Genomic DNA, 16,891 nt, shown 5'->3' on the forward strand with positions numbered 1-16,891 from the left:
GTGGTTGGGAGATAAAAGCACTGTATTAATTTTACGACTGCTCTTGGCTGGGCTCCGCGCTCGTAGATCTGGTTGTCGCGGTGATGACTTTTTCCAAGCCAGTCTTGGTGCAGCCGGCCCGCTCCGTTACCACGGTGATTTGCTGAGTTTGAACAAGGCGGGTTTGGAGACGTGCGTGTGTGTGTGTCTCTCTGCCTCTATGATTGGCCAGTCAATCTATCTGTGTGATGACCTAGATGCGTATCCAGTCTTTGACTATACTTGTCGAAAGTTAACTTCTCCTCATGATAATTGCGTTTAGCTGTTCAGCATCACACCAGAGAACGTGTCTAAATCAGGGGTCTTCAACGTTTTCAGGCCAAGGACCCCTTAGTTGAGAGAAGCAGGGACCCCCACAACCTTTTCATAGATTCCATATAGTTTAATTGTTTGACAGCACAATCATCAGTGTATTTTGGATTTATGTCAAAATATTTAACCACTTGAATCGTCAATACTTAATAAACTTGACCTTTTACTCTGTACTTAGTCTGCTCTTTTTCCCCTCTAAACCAAACTTCTTTGCCGAAAATAGCCAATCTACAAGCTTGTAGATCTGCTATTTTTGGCTAAAGTTCTCAGAATGTGGACACTAGGGTTCAGGTTGTTAATATAAAAAGGATTGGAAGATTCGGAGGACCCCCTGTAGTAACTCTGAGGATCCCCTAGGGGTCCCGGACCCCCTGTTGAAGACCCCTTGGTCTAAATCATTTTCAGGTAGACAGAATACAATAAAATAAATAAAACAGAAAAGCAATTATGCAACCAATTCTGAGAGAAATGTTAACGACAAGAATGAGGAGTCAATCTATACTATAATTTTGCGAATGTCTGAGTGAGTGTCTGTCTGAAACAGCGTTTCTCCTCAGTGGCTGGAGCAATTGATCTGAAATCGCATCACCATTAGCATATGAACACACCTAACATAACTGTGAAGCCCGTTTGTCACTTTCACAAATCACATGTATGTAGCCATTAAACGAAACGGGTATTTCTTACATTGATGCTCCTACATATTATCATGCAAGCACCAGTTAAAGTAACTTTCCATCCCTCATATACTGTATGCACAGTGCACATCCCATAACCCACACACTGCACATCATTTTGGAGCTCATATCTTTGAACGGGTAAGGGCTAGCAGGCGGGTGTGTGTGCAGGCGGGTGGGCGGGCGGGCTGGGGGGGGGGGGGAACAGTATCTCTGTAGCCATTAAACGAAACGGGTTTCTTACATTGATGCTCCTACATCATGCAAGCACCAGTTAAAGTTACTTTCCATCCCTCATATACTGTGTGCACAGTGCACATCCCATAACCCACACACTGCACATCATTTTGGAGCTCATATCTTTGAACGGGTAAGGGCTAGTTAAAATAAAGCGTCATACAAAGGCTAAAAGAATTAGATGCACCAAGCGGCTGCCTCAGGGCAGGGATTACAGTAGGCTATAATGTTTTTATATGGCTTTTAAAAAGAGATTTGTGTTGCTCCCTGCTGAGTGTCTGCTGTCTGTCTGTGTAGCTGTAGTTTAAATGTAGAACAGTAGCTTCAGTAGCAGACATCTGCTCCCATAAAAAAACAGGCCTCATTTGAATGTGCTTCTGTCCTGACTTGACATTACTCAACTGTTGCAGGTGCAGCTGTAATGCAGCTACTGCTGTGCTGGTCTGCAACTTGCTTGCCCTTGAAGTGACATTGGTTCTGGTAGAGCAGCTACAGTGAGGTGGCATTAGTGGTCCGAGAGACCGTTAACCTTGGTTCAGTCATGCATCAGTCAGGTGTCAAATCACATGTGTTAATTTCACTGTGAAAATGTAATTATTAATTAACATGCCATTTTGCGGTGCAGAAGTGTCTTTGAGCAAGACGAGTCCGTATCCATGTAGTCGACATTGTGTTTCAAACGCACGTAAACCTCAAATAAACCTCTAACTGAATGTCTCCAGTTTGTGTTAAACTTTAACACAAACTGGAGAAATTACAAATACATAAAAACAGTCTCTCTTTCCAGTTTGACCTTTTCACACACACCAGTGATGCAAACGCAGCATCACTGGCGAACACACGTGCCGCACAACAATGAACTCTGACTGCACATTACAAGTCATCTTGATTTTATAGGAGCAAGCATGCTGAGATGCTGCCAGAGGTCTGGCATGAATGATGCGACACACACACAACAAACAGGGCTGAAGTCAGGAGAGGAGAGGGGAAGAAAAGAGGGGAGGGGATGGGAGAGAGAGAGGAGGAGGGAATAGGCGGACTGCAGACCAGGTGGGCAGAGGGAGCGCGAGAGGGAGAGAGAGAGCGCTCGGCTAGCTAACTAGCATCTCTCTGCCATCGTCACGGAGTAGTCTCCTCAGCAGCCCGTAAGTACTGTATCTCTCTCTCTCTGTCTTCTGATCCCAAAGCTCCACGGCACTCCTGATGTGCGCGTACCCCAGCCGCAAACGGGGGGCACAATAGACAGCCGGGTGAATGGAGGGAGCAGCTCGAGTCTTGTGTTATGTGTGTGTGGGTGCGTGCATGTGAAAGGGAAGGAAGAGAGAGGAGAGAGGGGTGGAGAGATGGAGAGCAGGGGGGGATGGGCCATGCTTTGTAAGAGCATGTATGCAGTCAGACAGAGGCTGGCTGTGTCATTCAGCACTTGTTTAAAGCAGGTCGCCAGGAATCGGCTGCTTTGATATGATGGGTGTTTTGCATGATGATGGCTCGTGATAGCAGCAGGTGTGTGTGCGCGTGCGTGTGTGCATGCCTAAGCAGGGTGGATGTTTTGATGCCATCGCATCTCTCTCCCCCCTCCCCTCCGCCACTGTGTCACATGACCTGGGAGATACACACGCAACCTTAAACTACGTCAGCACATCCGCATCATGTGCCTTCGTGTGTACTGTATGTACTGTAAATACATTCATTTCTCTATTCATTCATTCATTCATTCATTCATTCATTCATCCATTCATTCATATGCATACTGTCACGACATAAAACAAACAGTGTCAGGGATGATGATGTTCGGTACTGACCCCATGGTAATTGTGTTAATGAAGCATCAATGAGTGCACAGTGTGAAGCCCTTTGGAGAGATCATTTAAATGCACCATTTAACATGAGAAAAAAACATTGTTTCTCTCATTGGCCATATTCATGCATCCCTTTTGCTCTTACATTGTACTGTCTGTGCACGTTACTGGCTGTGTTGCTGTTGCTACAGACACAGGCAGACATACAGTTGTCACTTGTGTGTTCAGAAATAGGGATGCAGCGTTTAATCAAAAAAATCAATACATTTTATCAAACTAATCAGTAGTCAAAACTCAAAACAGCCAATTTATTAAAATAATACATTTTCAAAAATCTCAAAACAAACTCACAATATTGTGGTGTGTCATGAGCTGTAGATCAGCTATCTTTGGTAAACTTTGTTCTACGGCAAACTATATAATATGGCTTGGTGGTCATAGTATTTTTTTCAGCGTCATTTTGTTATGCATCATGAATGGAATAATCACAAGGAAAATAATGGATAGTTTCAGCCGTAATGCACTGTGGTTGATGCTGATAGTGGGACAGTGAGGTCCCGCACACGCACACTTTGTGGGAGTGTCTCATGGATTTCTCTTGAAATGACAGTAGGATATTTCTCTGTCTCTCTCAGGGCAGTGTGCTAATATAGGCCAGCGACCAGCCAGTTAAACACACACATACTGAGCTGCAGTGTTGCACTCTCATCACACACATCTAATGTGATATGAATGAAGTACAGTGCAAACACATGACATAATATTATGATGTCATATAATGTATGGTGTTTTCTACCATATATCCAAACACTCACTCTCTATGCACTGTGTGTGTGTGTGTGTGTGTGTGTGTGTGTGTGTGTGTGTGTGTGTGTGTGTGTGTGTGTGTGTGTGTGTGTGTGTGTGTGTGTGTGTGTGTGTGTGTGTGTGTGTGTGTGTGTGTGTGTGTGTGTGTGTGTGTGTGTGTGTGTGTGTGTGTGTGTGTGTGTGTGTGTGCGCAGTAGAATGTATTGATATACTGTAAGCCTCAGTGATTCCCAAACTTTTCAGATTGAGACCCATATTTTTAATTCATTACATTTGTTTGTTTGTTTTAAAATGTGTATATATTTTTAATTATTATTGAAAAAAAAATATATATATATTTTTAATTATATATATTTTTTACATGTAGGAAAAGGAATTGGATTTTACCAGAGTTGTGACCCATAAAAATTGGTCCGTGACCCACATGTGGGTAACTGTCAATCAGACTGAAATGTTGCCAGTGTCTTGTCAGACTTAATAATCAGATGTAGGTCACTGACACTCCCCCGCTCCCAGGGAGCTCAGGGATGAGAACACCTGTTGAGTTGACAATGTGTTCACAGTCAAGTCCAAACCTGGCTTGAGGTACGGTGGAAACCCCTTTGTGCTTAGTCAAGTCCAGAGTGTTTGCTTTAAAGTCATGCTCTAGCACAGTGGTTCTCAACCTTTTCCGACCGTGACCCCCCAAAATAATCACATTTGAACCCACCTCCCACCTTGACAAGCAGAAGCCGATCTACAGTACATGATCTACATGCTCACGAGTGTTTTGAGCAAATTTGAGGACCCCCCTGTGGGTCCCGGCCCATAGGTTGAGAACCACTGCCCTAGCTATTTCTATTAATCAAGCTATTTTTATATGATCACAGGTCACTTGTTTAATAGTTGTAGCAGTCAATATGTGGAGGCCGATGTCTCCACAATGTGGAGAAGTGTCTCCACATGTCTCTCTCTGTCTTATTTCACTCACCAAATAACAGAAATTCCCTAAGAAGAATATAGCCAAAATAACATGCCAACCTGCTGCAGAACACACTAGACAGCTATGTTAATCACAGAGAAGAGGTGTTTTTGGATCCGTTTGGAAAGACAGTAAATTATTGACCTTCATGTCCTGTCATGTTGTCATGTCCACATTCATTGCTAGCCACAGGACTGCTGCTTGGCTGAAATCCTAGTGTTTCTGATGCTTATGATTACAGTGTCTTCAGTGGGGAATGCTAGAGATTTGTGTTTCTCAAACATCCGTTTTTTATGGGTCACTCGTAAAAATATCTCCTGTTTTTGTAACTCTTTCCTACAACAAAACACAAACGATTTTTTTTAAAGGTTTCTTCCCCCCAAATGTATGTTATCATGTTTCAGAACTATAAAAGTATTCACAGAATTTCAGAATTATATATTGTTTTCAAACTTTCAACGGATCACATTGTGACACGGTGTGAGCTCGTAGTTAGGCTACTTTTACTTAAAGGGATATTACACTTTCAAACAAACTTTTAGGTCTAATCAGGCTTGTATGAACACCCTGAACAGTTTTTAATTTGCTTCATTCAGTATTTAGATATTTGATGTAAATGTTACCAGCTCCAACACGCCCAGGCCCTCTCCACATACACACCCATTGTAACTTCAAACTCCATTTTAACCATGATAGATTCATTAAAAACACACATTATTTTTTCTGGTGACTCATAATACCCTCCTAATACGTGAGCAGACCGTGTTTTTTCAATAACCTTTTTCTTTTATTTTTAATAATTCTTTGGGAAAATGGAAAACATTAAATACAATAATATTTTATTGAAAATAAATGAAAAAAGTTATTGAAAAAACACGGTCTGCTCACGTATTAGGAGGGTATTATGAGTCACCAGAAAAAATAATGTGTGTTTTTAATGAATCTATCATGGTTAAAATGGAGTTTGAAGTTACAATGGGTGTGTATGTGGAGAGGGCCTGGGCGTGTTGGAGCTGGTAACATTTACATCAAATATCTAAATACTGAATGAAGCAAATTAAAAACTGTTCAGGGTGTTCATACAAGCCTGATAAGACCTAAAAGTTTTTTTGAAAGTGTAATATCCCTTTAAGTAAAGAATGCGAATATTTTTTCCACCACTGGGGAGACACCAAAACTTCTCTTGGTCATGAGCTGAAAAGTTTGGGAACCTTGAGACAATGGATAGGTGGATAAATGCATTTTGGCTGGATGGATAAACGGATCGTTTGATTGTTCTGTCAACCAACAGTCTGATTTTCTTCTTTTTTTTTGTGTAACCCATTTGTTTAATGTAATCCTGGGCGCTCACTCTGCCACCCTGGAGAGTGCAACAGACTGACCTCATGCTTCCTTCTATGCATAAAGAGTCCAAGTCTCTTCTTTTCACCTGACGGGGGAGTTTCCCCGGCTGGACGTAGCACAAGGGACTAGGGAGGAACACGTTATTCCAACCAGTTCCTTTCCCCTCCATCAGGTGCCCCGGCTGGCCAGTTGGAGGCAATATAGAGACCGGGATTACTGCATGTTTTTTGTGAGTTTACCTACCCTAGGAGACACTGGGGGAACATGCAAACTCCACACAGAAAGGCCCTTTTGCCGACAGTCTGATTAACTCTTAATTCTTTGTGTTCTGATCCCCATGCAGGGTGAGGAAGCTGAAAGAGACACTGGTGACGGTGCAGCAGCTGGATAAGAACATGAGTAACCTGCGGACGTGGCTGTCTCGCATCGAGGCAGAGCTGTCCAAGCCCGTGGTCTACAGCGTCTGTCACAGCGACGAGATCCAGAGGAAACTAGCAGAACAGCAGGTGAGAGCACGGTCTAGGTCAGGGTTTCCCAAAGTGGGTGCTGTGGCACCCTAGGGTGCCGTGATGCCAGTCCAGGGGTGCCGCAGAATACTTTGATAACATTTGGAATTCATCAATATCACTTCACTATGCTTAGTAAAACAGACCTGATTCGCACTGTACTTGATGAGTTCTTTTTCCATCTACAGCCAACTCTCTTCACCAAGAATTGCAGATCTACAAGCTTCACGTTGTGACGCGTTGTGAGCTTGTAGATCGGCTATTTCTGGTCAACCAAGCTTCCCCCAGAATAGGCATGCTGGGGTTCAAGTGGTTAAACGTCAAGTATAAAGTTACTTTGAGTCAGTTCTGATGGAAATGGATATTTCTCTGTCACATACCGTATCTCAGGTGGAAAGATGTGCATATTTACGTTGCGTAATATGATGTAAGATTTTAAAAGTTAACAGTGTAATTCAGGAGTGCCTTGGGTCAAAGAAGTTTGAAAACCCCTGGTGTTAATTGTACCCTGGAAAGTATAAAAATCACACCCGTGTGAACTGAGCGGTGGTGGTGGTGGGGGGGGGGGGCCTGTGTGTGTGTGTGTGTGTGTGTGTGTGTGTGTGTGTGTGTGTGTGTGTGTGTGTGTGTGTGTGTGTGTGTGTGTGTGTGTGTGTGTGTGTGTGTGTGTGTGTGTGTGTGTGTGTGTGTGTGTGTGTGTGTGTGTGTGTGTATTGCAGTTGATGCTCAACCTCTCTGGTCACTCAGTGGTATTCAGGCTACACATTCCTCAGGCTACACATTCCTCAGGCTACATACAGACAGACAGACACACACACACACACACACACGGCCACGCTATGGAGACGGTGTGACCACCGCTCAAAAATGGGACCATAAAGGAAATGAGCTATAGAGTGAAGCGGGCCGCGAATGGAACTCGTAGTAGTACAACCAAAGAAATGGATTTTAGTCACCTTGGTCGTTTCTTTCCCACCCTCTTCTACTCTAGGGGGTTGTATGAATGGGTGGTTTTAACCCATTTAGAACGGGTACACATTTTGTGTGTCATTATTTTATGCTTTAACTATTGAAAAATAGCGGATATACAAGCTCACAGCGCGGCACCGAGTGCCGCGCTGCGAGCTCGTAGATCTGCTATTTTTGAAAAGTCGTGAACATTAGAATTTTGACCCGATTCTATAAGTGTCTTTTGAATCCTTCTAATTCTAGGCCTAAATGGGTTAAGTATGAAAGAGAGAGAGAGAGAGATGTGAATGGACAAGGGAAAGAGTTCCAACGAGAGACTGAAAGGTCTTCATTAGACAGAGAGAGAAAGAGAGTGAGAGAGATGAGAGTGCTGGGGAGAAAAGATAGAGGCAAGAACAGATAGATAGAGAGAGAGACAGATGGAGAGTTAACTCACACAGGGACCTGCAGAGAATGTTAGAGAGGCATGGGCTGACATTTCTAAAAGTGCCTTTTGGTGAAAATAATGAAAATAGCAGACCTCCAAGCTCACAACGCGTCGCAGTGCGACATGTTGTGAGCTTGGAGGTGAGCTATTTCCGATGCTTGATTTCTACACAGAGAGGGCAATTCTTTCAACATAAAATGCTGCATTCAAGTTCAGGAGGAGAGTTTGGACAAGGCAATTCTTGAATGCTGCCTTCAGGTACGGTATGGAAAGAGGGCATTTGCATTTATTTCACCATAGTGAAAACTGCATTCACGGTCTGGAGAGGACAATTTGGATAAAAGGGCAGGGGCTCAAGCCCCCTTTGATGTCTATGTGTGCGCTTGCCTGCACTCACAGACAGACAGACAGACAGACAGACAGACAGGCAGACAATCAAGATAGACCGAAAGAGGGACGGAGGCAGAAAGGCATGATGAGAAGCTAAAGACAGGCAGGCAGACAGACAAACAAGCGGAGATGAGACTTGCCGTCTCTCTCCCGCTGTTCTTTAGAAGACACAGCGTCTTCTCACCATTACAGGAAGAAGGAAGTCTAAAATGGGTCCTTCATGGACGGACACTCCAGGCTTCTGCCGGTCGCCTAGGCAACCCTCAAAGTGCTACCTTCGAACAAGCAAACCCTGACAAAAGTGCTGTCCTGGGTAGCGGGAGAGAGAGCTAATAGTTACCTCATTCCATCCATACCCACTCCTCCCCAAAGAAAATGAGGAGAAAACCGACTAGAGCTGTTCACTAAGGTTTACAATACATACTGTAGGTCTACACATTCTGTATGTGCACCTTAAAATAACTCGAGCCAAATACTCCATTATTTATGACTGTGTTTGTCACACATATCACACATACCCTTTTCATAAAATTCCATAAATTAGAAAACAAATGTTTAAGAAGTAGTGAAAATAGACGATTTACAAGCTCACAACGCGGCACGAAGTGACGCGTTGTGAGCTTGTAGATCGGCTACAGTATGTTCACTAGTTTGGGTCACGGGCAAACGTCTAATGTCTCTTGGGCTAAAAACTGGGTTAGACCTGTCTGTCAATCATTTTAGCCCTGGGTCGATCGGTTCATGCACCAACTAGAAAGATGCAATTCCCGGAAAATTGCGTGTGTGGTTGCCGTGTTTACACTTTCCCGTTCAACTCAGTGGAGTTACTCTATAAAGGTGACGTCACCAAGAATGCTGCTTCCTCATTGGCTAAAAGTTTATCCAGAAATAAATCTGCACTAGTACCAGGGCAGGCATTTCATGGAGGCCATGAAGGCCATGGCCGTCGTTGCCCCTCCGTTTGGCCTTGTGCCCCTCAAACCAATGGCATGACCTGAGGCCACAGTGACTGTACCACTTTCTTCTCTGTCTCTTTCTTGTCAATATGTAGACAGTGGACACCGGTGTCTCTTTCTTGTCATGTAGACACCAGTGTCTTCTGTTGAGATTCTGGAGTCTTAACTCCCCCAAGTCCCCATCTTTAAACCAATCCAGTTTGATTGGTGCAGGGCTGAGCATGGATCAGATTGTAAATACCATTATCTATTTCACTGCAGATTAGGTTATCATCCCTAAAAAAAAAATACAAATCTGCTTATGTCAGCAAAAAACTGCTTATATATCACCTTTAAATAAAGGCAACCTATCGAGTCCAGACTCCTCCTGGTGTGTCTTGACACCACTGTCTCCCTGTCTCCTCCAGGACCTGCAGAGGGACATTGAGCAGCACACGGAGGGCGTGGCGTCCGTGCTGACGCTGTGCGACGTGCTGCTGCACGACGCCGACGCCTGTGGCGGCGGCAGCGACTCCGAGAACGACTCCATCCAGCAGACCACCCGCAGCCTGGACCGCAGATGGAGGAACATCTGTGCCATGTCCATGGAGAGGAGGATGAGGTGAGAGAGACAATGAAGCAGGGATGGATGGATAGATAGATAGATAGATAGATAGATAGATAGATGGATAGATGGATGGAGGAGGATGAGGTTCAGGAGCAATGCTATGGGTGGGCCTGGGTAAAATAAAAATAAAAATATATATATTACATTTTTGAATGTAATCGAACCGAGGTTTGATTTTTATTTCTATACCAGTGGTTCTCAAACTTTCTAATGTTCAAATTAAAGGAGTAGTTCACCCCCAAACTTTAACTTTTTTCTATTGATTACTCACGCCATTGGAGACTTAAGTTCAATATGTTTTTGTCGCATTACTAAGACAACAATTTGATTACAATAAATGTACCCCCATTGATTCCGGATGGGGAGTAAGGCTCAATGGGGTAAATTTACTATAATCTAAATGTTGTCTTAGGAATGCGACAAATACAAAAAAGATATTATTGAACTCAAGTCTGCATGAGGTGAGTAATCAATAGAAAAAAGTCATTTTGGGGGTGAACTACTCTTTTAACTCTGACAGTGTACAAATGGAACCGAATGATTCGGTCCCATTTAGACCCCCCAAAAGGAACCCAGAAAGTCCCTGGAATCCACCTATTGAACACTTATTATTAAAAACATTTATTATTAAAAACATTTATTATTAAAAACATTTATTATTAAAAACTTCCTGTAGTGGGCGAGCGAATCCTCGAACACTTCCTTTAACCCATTTAGGCCTAAAATTATTGAATGCTTTAACCAGTGAAAAATAGCAGATATACAAGCTCACAGCGCGGCACCGAGTGCCGCGCTGCGAGCTTGTAGATCTGCTATTTTTGAAAAAAGTCGTGAAAATGTGTGCAAATCTTTGAATATATGTATTTTTAGGCGAATGTTTCTAACTCAAATTCAGCTTCTGGGGGGTCCCTGGAACTAGATATTTTGAGATGGGGGTCCGTGGCCAAATAAATATCATTTTGGGGGTCCTTCACATGAAAAGGTTTGAGCACCACTGACACAGTAGTCTCTCAAGAAAAGACTGAGCTCCAGTTGAAGTGAAAAGGACCTTTTCTTTGACGATGGCTGGCCAGATCGCTGACATAGAAACATCGTTTTTTTCCCAAAAACCTTAGAAGGATTCAAAAGACACTTATAGAATCGGGTCAAAATTTCAATTTTCACGATTTTTCAAAAATAGCAGATCTACAAGCTCGCAGCGCGGCACTCGGTGCCGCGCTGTGAGCTTGTATATCTGCTATTTTTTAATATTTAAAGCATAAAATATCGCGTCATAATGTGTTCAGGCCTAAATGGGTTAACTTCCGTCATTACTCAACTGCTCAGTGTCCAACGATAGAAGACTGGGCAGCTCCCAGGCTAGCAGATGTGCAACTGTAAGACTATGAAGTAATGGCATTCATAGTCGTACATTATATCATCATGTTATACAGTACATTCACTTGAGCACACACAGGCTCAGTCAAGTTTCCCATGATAAATAAAGGACGAGGGGTTCAAAAAGTTCAAGCACATCCATCTTTCTTGCCCCGAAGGATCGAGGAGACGTGGCGTCTGTGGTGCAAGTTTCTGGACGACTACTCTCGCTTTGAGGACTGGCTGAAGACAGCGGAGCAGACCGCAGCCAACCCCGTCTCAGCCCATGTCCTCTACACCAGCGCCAAGGAGGAACTCAAGAAGTTTGAGGTTAACACGAAAGACCACACAATAACACACACGTCTTTGTGATTCCTGACATTTGATCCCCCGCCACCTTAGTGTTCTCTCTGTTTTGGGGCAGATAGTAGGGAAGCTGATAGGATGACTAGTGGTTTTCAAACCCTTTCCACATCAAGGTCCATTATTTATTGGGCATTTGAGCCACGGACCATCATTGGATGAGATTTAGCCTCTCAGACCACAAACCTTTGAATATTTTGTTGTCGTTGGATAAGATTGTGTCCACAATTCCGTGCTGTATAGTCTCTAATTGTATTGTAGACTTCATGTACATTGAGTAAAGCATTTTTTTAACATTAATATAACTCTTGAGAGTGTAAAATGTTATACTTTCAAGAGTTAAACATCTATACAGTACCATACAAGCTTGACACATAATGTGTCAAGCTTGTATGGTAAAATGTAAGATCTACAAGCTCACAATGTGACATTGTGAGCTTGTAGATCTTACATTTTCAGAGCGCAACACCCGAGTGCAACCAAACATAAAATGGCTTGTCTTTTGGTTCCACTGGATCTCTTCTCCACCAGTTTTAGTCTAGTTTTATTTGTCGTCATCATATAGCTCAGTTTTTATTTAGTTCTGTTTCAGTTTCCGTCAGAGAATAAAGGCAGTCGACCAGTTTTCGTCATAGTTTTAGTCGACGAAATCGACACTGCTCCACACTACGGCCTACTGTACGTGGTAAACCTCTACAGCCCAATGAACGGGCCTTTCTAAAGATATTAATGCTGTTTGAGCCTGGTCTGTTGTGAGTTTCAGTAGCAGGTAATCCAGGGGTGATTGTAGACAGACAGAGCCTTTGGGCCGTCATGTGTGGAGTGGGATTACCAGCAGCACATGGTGGAGGCTGCTAATCTGAGCCTTTGATCTGCACGGCAACAGGGATCTCGGCGTGGCTGGCATTGATGGATGCCTCATCCCACAGAGAGCCACCACTGACCTATATACTGTACCAGTGGGAATACATTAAGGCTTCAACGTTTTCAGGCCAAGGACCCCTTAGTTGAGAGAGAAATGAAGCAGGGACCCCCACAAACTTTTCATAGATTCCATATAGTTTCATCTTTTGACAGCACAATCATCGGTGTATTTTGGATTCATGTCAATTTGTGTTTTCAGATATTTAACCACTTGAACTGTCAATACTTAATAAACTTGACCTTTTACTCTGTACTTATTTACATTTTCCCCTATTTCTCCCAATAATAGTCGATCTACAAGCTCACAACGTCTCACGCTGCGAGGCGTTGTGAGCTTGTAGATCTGCTATTTTTGGCTATGGTTTTCCAAATATAGACGCTAGGGTTCAAGTGGTTGATATAAAAATGGAGAAAAAAGGTTTCTATCACACATTTGGAGGACCCCTTGTAGTAACTCTGAGGACCCCCTAGGGGTCCCGGACCTCCTGTTGAAGACCCCTGCATTAGCGCACTGCCTCCTTCTATGCAGCCGCTTCTTTTCACGTGTTTGTTATTCCAGCCAGTTCCTTTCCCCTCCATCAGGCACCGCGGCTGGCCAGGGGGAGGCAGTATAGAGACCAGGATTACTGCATGTTTTTTTGTGAGGGTACCAGCCCTCAAATTTCAGTGAAACTAAATAGATTTTTACCTCCGCTGGGCTCCTAATATAACATAACACAGGGGTCGGCAACCCAAAACGTTGAAAGAGCCATATTGGACCAAAAAAAACCCCAAAACAAATCTGTCTGGAGCCGCAAAAAATTATAAAAGCCTTATACTGTATATCGTCGTCGTTGGGTAGAAACCTTGTATGTCCAAAACTTTGTTTTGTATTTATCATTCACAAAAATGAACTAAACTAGTGAAAACAGCCGATCTACAAGCACACAACGCCTCGCACCGCGAGGCGTTGTGTGCTTGTAGATCTGCTGTTTTCACTACCTTTGTGCGTCAGTCTTGTATGATGAAGCAGGGCTTTAGGCCTACTTTGCAAAAAAAAAAAAAAAAAAAAAATACAAATTTGAAACTTGGAGATACAAGGTTTCTGCCCGACAGTGACGATAAAAAAATCGTTGAAACAAAAAATACATTTTTCCCCCCATCTTTTTCCATTTTCATACATTTTTGAAAAAGCTCCAGGGAGCCACTAGGGTGGCGCTAAAGAGCCGCATGCGGCTCTAGAGCCGCGGGTTGCTGACCCCCGACATAACATAACATAACATAACATAACATAACATAACATAACATAACATAACATAACATGTCTGGTCCTCCCTGTTCATTGCTCTCTGCCAGGCCTTCCAGAGGCAGGTCCACGAGAGGCTCACCCAGCTGGAGCTGGTCAACAAGCAGTACCGCCGGCTGGCCCGCGAGAACCGGACGGACGCCGCCAGCAGGCTCAAGGTCATGGTGCACGAGGGCAACCTGCGCTGGGACCACCTGCAGAGGAGGGTGGCCGCCGTGCTGCGCAGACTCAAGGTGAGGGACCTTCAGGGAGGAGGGGCTGGGGTGGGTGGTTGGTTAGATCAGTGGTTTTCAAGCCTTTTCATATCAAAGTCCGTTATGTATTCGCCATTTGAGCCATGGACCACCGTTTGATGATATTTAGCCTCACTGAACCAAGACGTAGAATATTTAGGATAGGATAGGAGGAGAGAGGAGAGGCGAACATTGACCAAAATAACAATTCTTCTACATTCTTTAGACCTCTTGCAAATTAAGTCAAGCAGATGTTTAACAATAATCTTCTAAAATGAAACCAAGTCCATTTGGTTTCATTATACGCTCTCAAGAGTAAAATATCTATAAGGGTCCATTTGGTTACACACTCTCATGGTTGTGTGTAACACATCATTTAGCAGGGGACCACCTGGAACCCACCCTGTAGACAATATGCTTTCCGGTTGGTTCTAGCGGAAGTGGCGGAAGTCCTGCATTTAACAGAAGTTACGTCATGCGTTGCAGTCTTCCGGTGAAATTCTCACGGCGGAAGTTGAACGCTTTCTGCCTTATATTCTCACCAGGCTTTTCTCTTCGCAGATGAGTAAGCCTGGCTACGCCAGTTAGATGGATGGCTGGTTATCGTATTGGCTGCTTGGTTTGTTGGTTGGTCAGCCGTTACGACATATTTCCAGGTCAAAGACTCCCAGATTTATATGTAATTGGCCACCTACTGCCCTTGAAATAGACTTTATGCAAGGGACCCCCATAAAGAGAAGATTTATAAAGGTTTTTCAAATCAGATCTACAAGCTCACAATGCGCTGCGTCCTGAAAAATACAGTTGATGGTTCTGAAACTTGCTGGGGACACCTGGGGCCTCCCCGTACCCCACTTTGGGAAACATTGGGTTAGTTGAGGCGATTGTCAGTTGACGGATACTTAGATGGATTGACTGTTCAACATTTTATCCTCCTCTGACGGAGGCATACAGTAGCTGTAACAGGCAGAGGCAACACAGTTTTCTTTTGCTTCACAAGACTCAGGTGGTCTGATATTTAGTGCAATCAATCCGTATATAAAAAGAAAAACTCTAATCCTGTTTGCTTTTGAGAAAGGAAGGCAGATGGAACATACTGTTAGGCCACTTGGAATTCCCCTTTATGTCATGGTAACGGTCATCCATTTGCTCATCCAGGTGTATTTAATTGTTATTGGATATTTTCAATTATGGCTATTTCAATTAAAGCAGAGTTGTGTGGTTTAGTCATGCCCTGAAATCCAGGGGGGGAAAAAGGGATCAATTCACCGTTCACCAGATGGTAACAGCGTGAACACTCATTGCTCTTTTATTGTCAACCCCTGCAGGTTGACAAGTGGTACTGCCTGAAGGTCAAAATAAAGATTCTCACCTGAACAAGGAGGCTTTTAGCTCAGCGTTAAACATATCAGAACTTAAGTGGGGGACCTGGGCTCGACTGTTGGTGGGAAGGACATACGAGTTATAGTTTTTCAGTTTTAAGTGGTTAATATCACATTAAATGACCAGTGTTTGATGGGGTGTCTCTAAAAACTGACAAAAACTGATAAATGTTGACCTCCTGTGTCATGATGTTGACAGTGCTGCACTCCAGGCCAAGCCCTAAGCCCTCAGTATTTAGGTCACTCCTCAGACGGTGTGACAATGCGTGGACACAGTCATGTTGTTGCTAAGCTGCTGTATTTACAGCGGCACGAGGCTAGTAGACAGATGGAGGCTTTTTCTGTTGCAGTTTAACGACAGTGGCCTGTAATCAAAGAAGTTCTTTAGACCTGTTTTGTGTCCCAGTGGTGGCTTTGTATTAAGACCTGGGTCAAATAGCTGGGAATACATTAGCTACACTATACTGTACTATACTGTACCCTGGCCTACGCCATTGATGGTTTAACTTTAACACATTCACCACCAGACACGTATACGTTTTATCAAATCCAACGTTTGAGCGCCAGACACGTATAAATGCCATCATCCGGAAATCCAGCTTTCTGCCTGAGTCCACTTATGAAATTCAGAAAATTCTGCCAGATTGTTTTTTTTTTGTTTTTTTTTTCAAAGCTTTTTTCAACGGACCATAACTAAAGAATGAAACATCGCAGTTCCAATTTTTATTTTTCTGGGTGTTAGAAGAAGCAGGTCGCGGAATGTTACAAACAGTGTGTGTTTATACATGGTGGTCAACCATGCTTTCCGTGGGTCGTCAAAATAAGGAGAAAACAATGAAAACCCCTGGCAGAGGCAGATGAATGAATACCTGTCAGATTCCGATTTTTTTTCGCAACGTTGTGATGCTTAAATGTCATACGATGGTGTCACATGCCAAAAATAGCAGATGTACAAGCTCACAGCGCCTCGTGATCGTGATGTGTTGTGAGCTTCTATGTCGGCTATATTCATTTATTTGTAAACTTATTTTTTTCAAATGACTGAAATGTGTCTGGTTGTGCTGTCCCCTCCTCCCCTGCAGCATTTCACCTCTCAGAGGGAGGACTTTGAGGGGACCAGGGAGGCCATCCTGGTGTGGCTTACGGAGATGGACCTGCAGCTCACCAACGTGGAGCACTTCTCAGAGAGCGACATCGAGGACAAGATGAGACAGCTCAACGTGAGTCTGCGCTTATCAAACTCCCTTCATAATGTCTTTATTTCTGCTCTATTTCAGTGCTTATTTAAACCATTTGTCTTCAACAGGGGGTCCTCAG

General features: G+C 43.5%; 1 protein-coding gene across 1 annotated transcript in view; it reads left to right on the top strand.

Moving 5' to 3' along the window:
• Nucleotides 1-16,891, top strand: part of syne2b (spectrin repeat containing, nuclear envelope 2b) — a 298,695-nt gene that overhangs the window by 254,743 nt on the left and 27,061 nt on the right. The window contains exons 118-122 of the mRNA XM_080751129.1: nt 6,520-6,682; nt 9,832-10,025; nt 11,567-11,717; nt 14,010-14,192; nt 16,657-16,794. Coding sequence (XP_080607255.1) covers nt 6,520-6,682; nt 9,832-10,025; nt 11,567-11,717; nt 14,010-14,192; nt 16,657-16,794 — 829 coding nt within the window. The remainder of the gene's footprint in view (nt 1-6,519; nt 6,683-9,831; nt 10,026-11,566; nt 11,718-14,009; nt 14,193-16,656; nt 16,795-16,891) is intronic.

Source organism: Nannobrachium achirus, assembly GCF_963921795.1.
Source record: "Nannobrachium achirus genome assembly, chromosome: 20".
Taxonomy (NCBI): Eukaryota; Metazoa; Chordata; class Actinopteri; order Myctophiformes; family Myctophidae; genus Nannobrachium; species Nannobrachium achirus.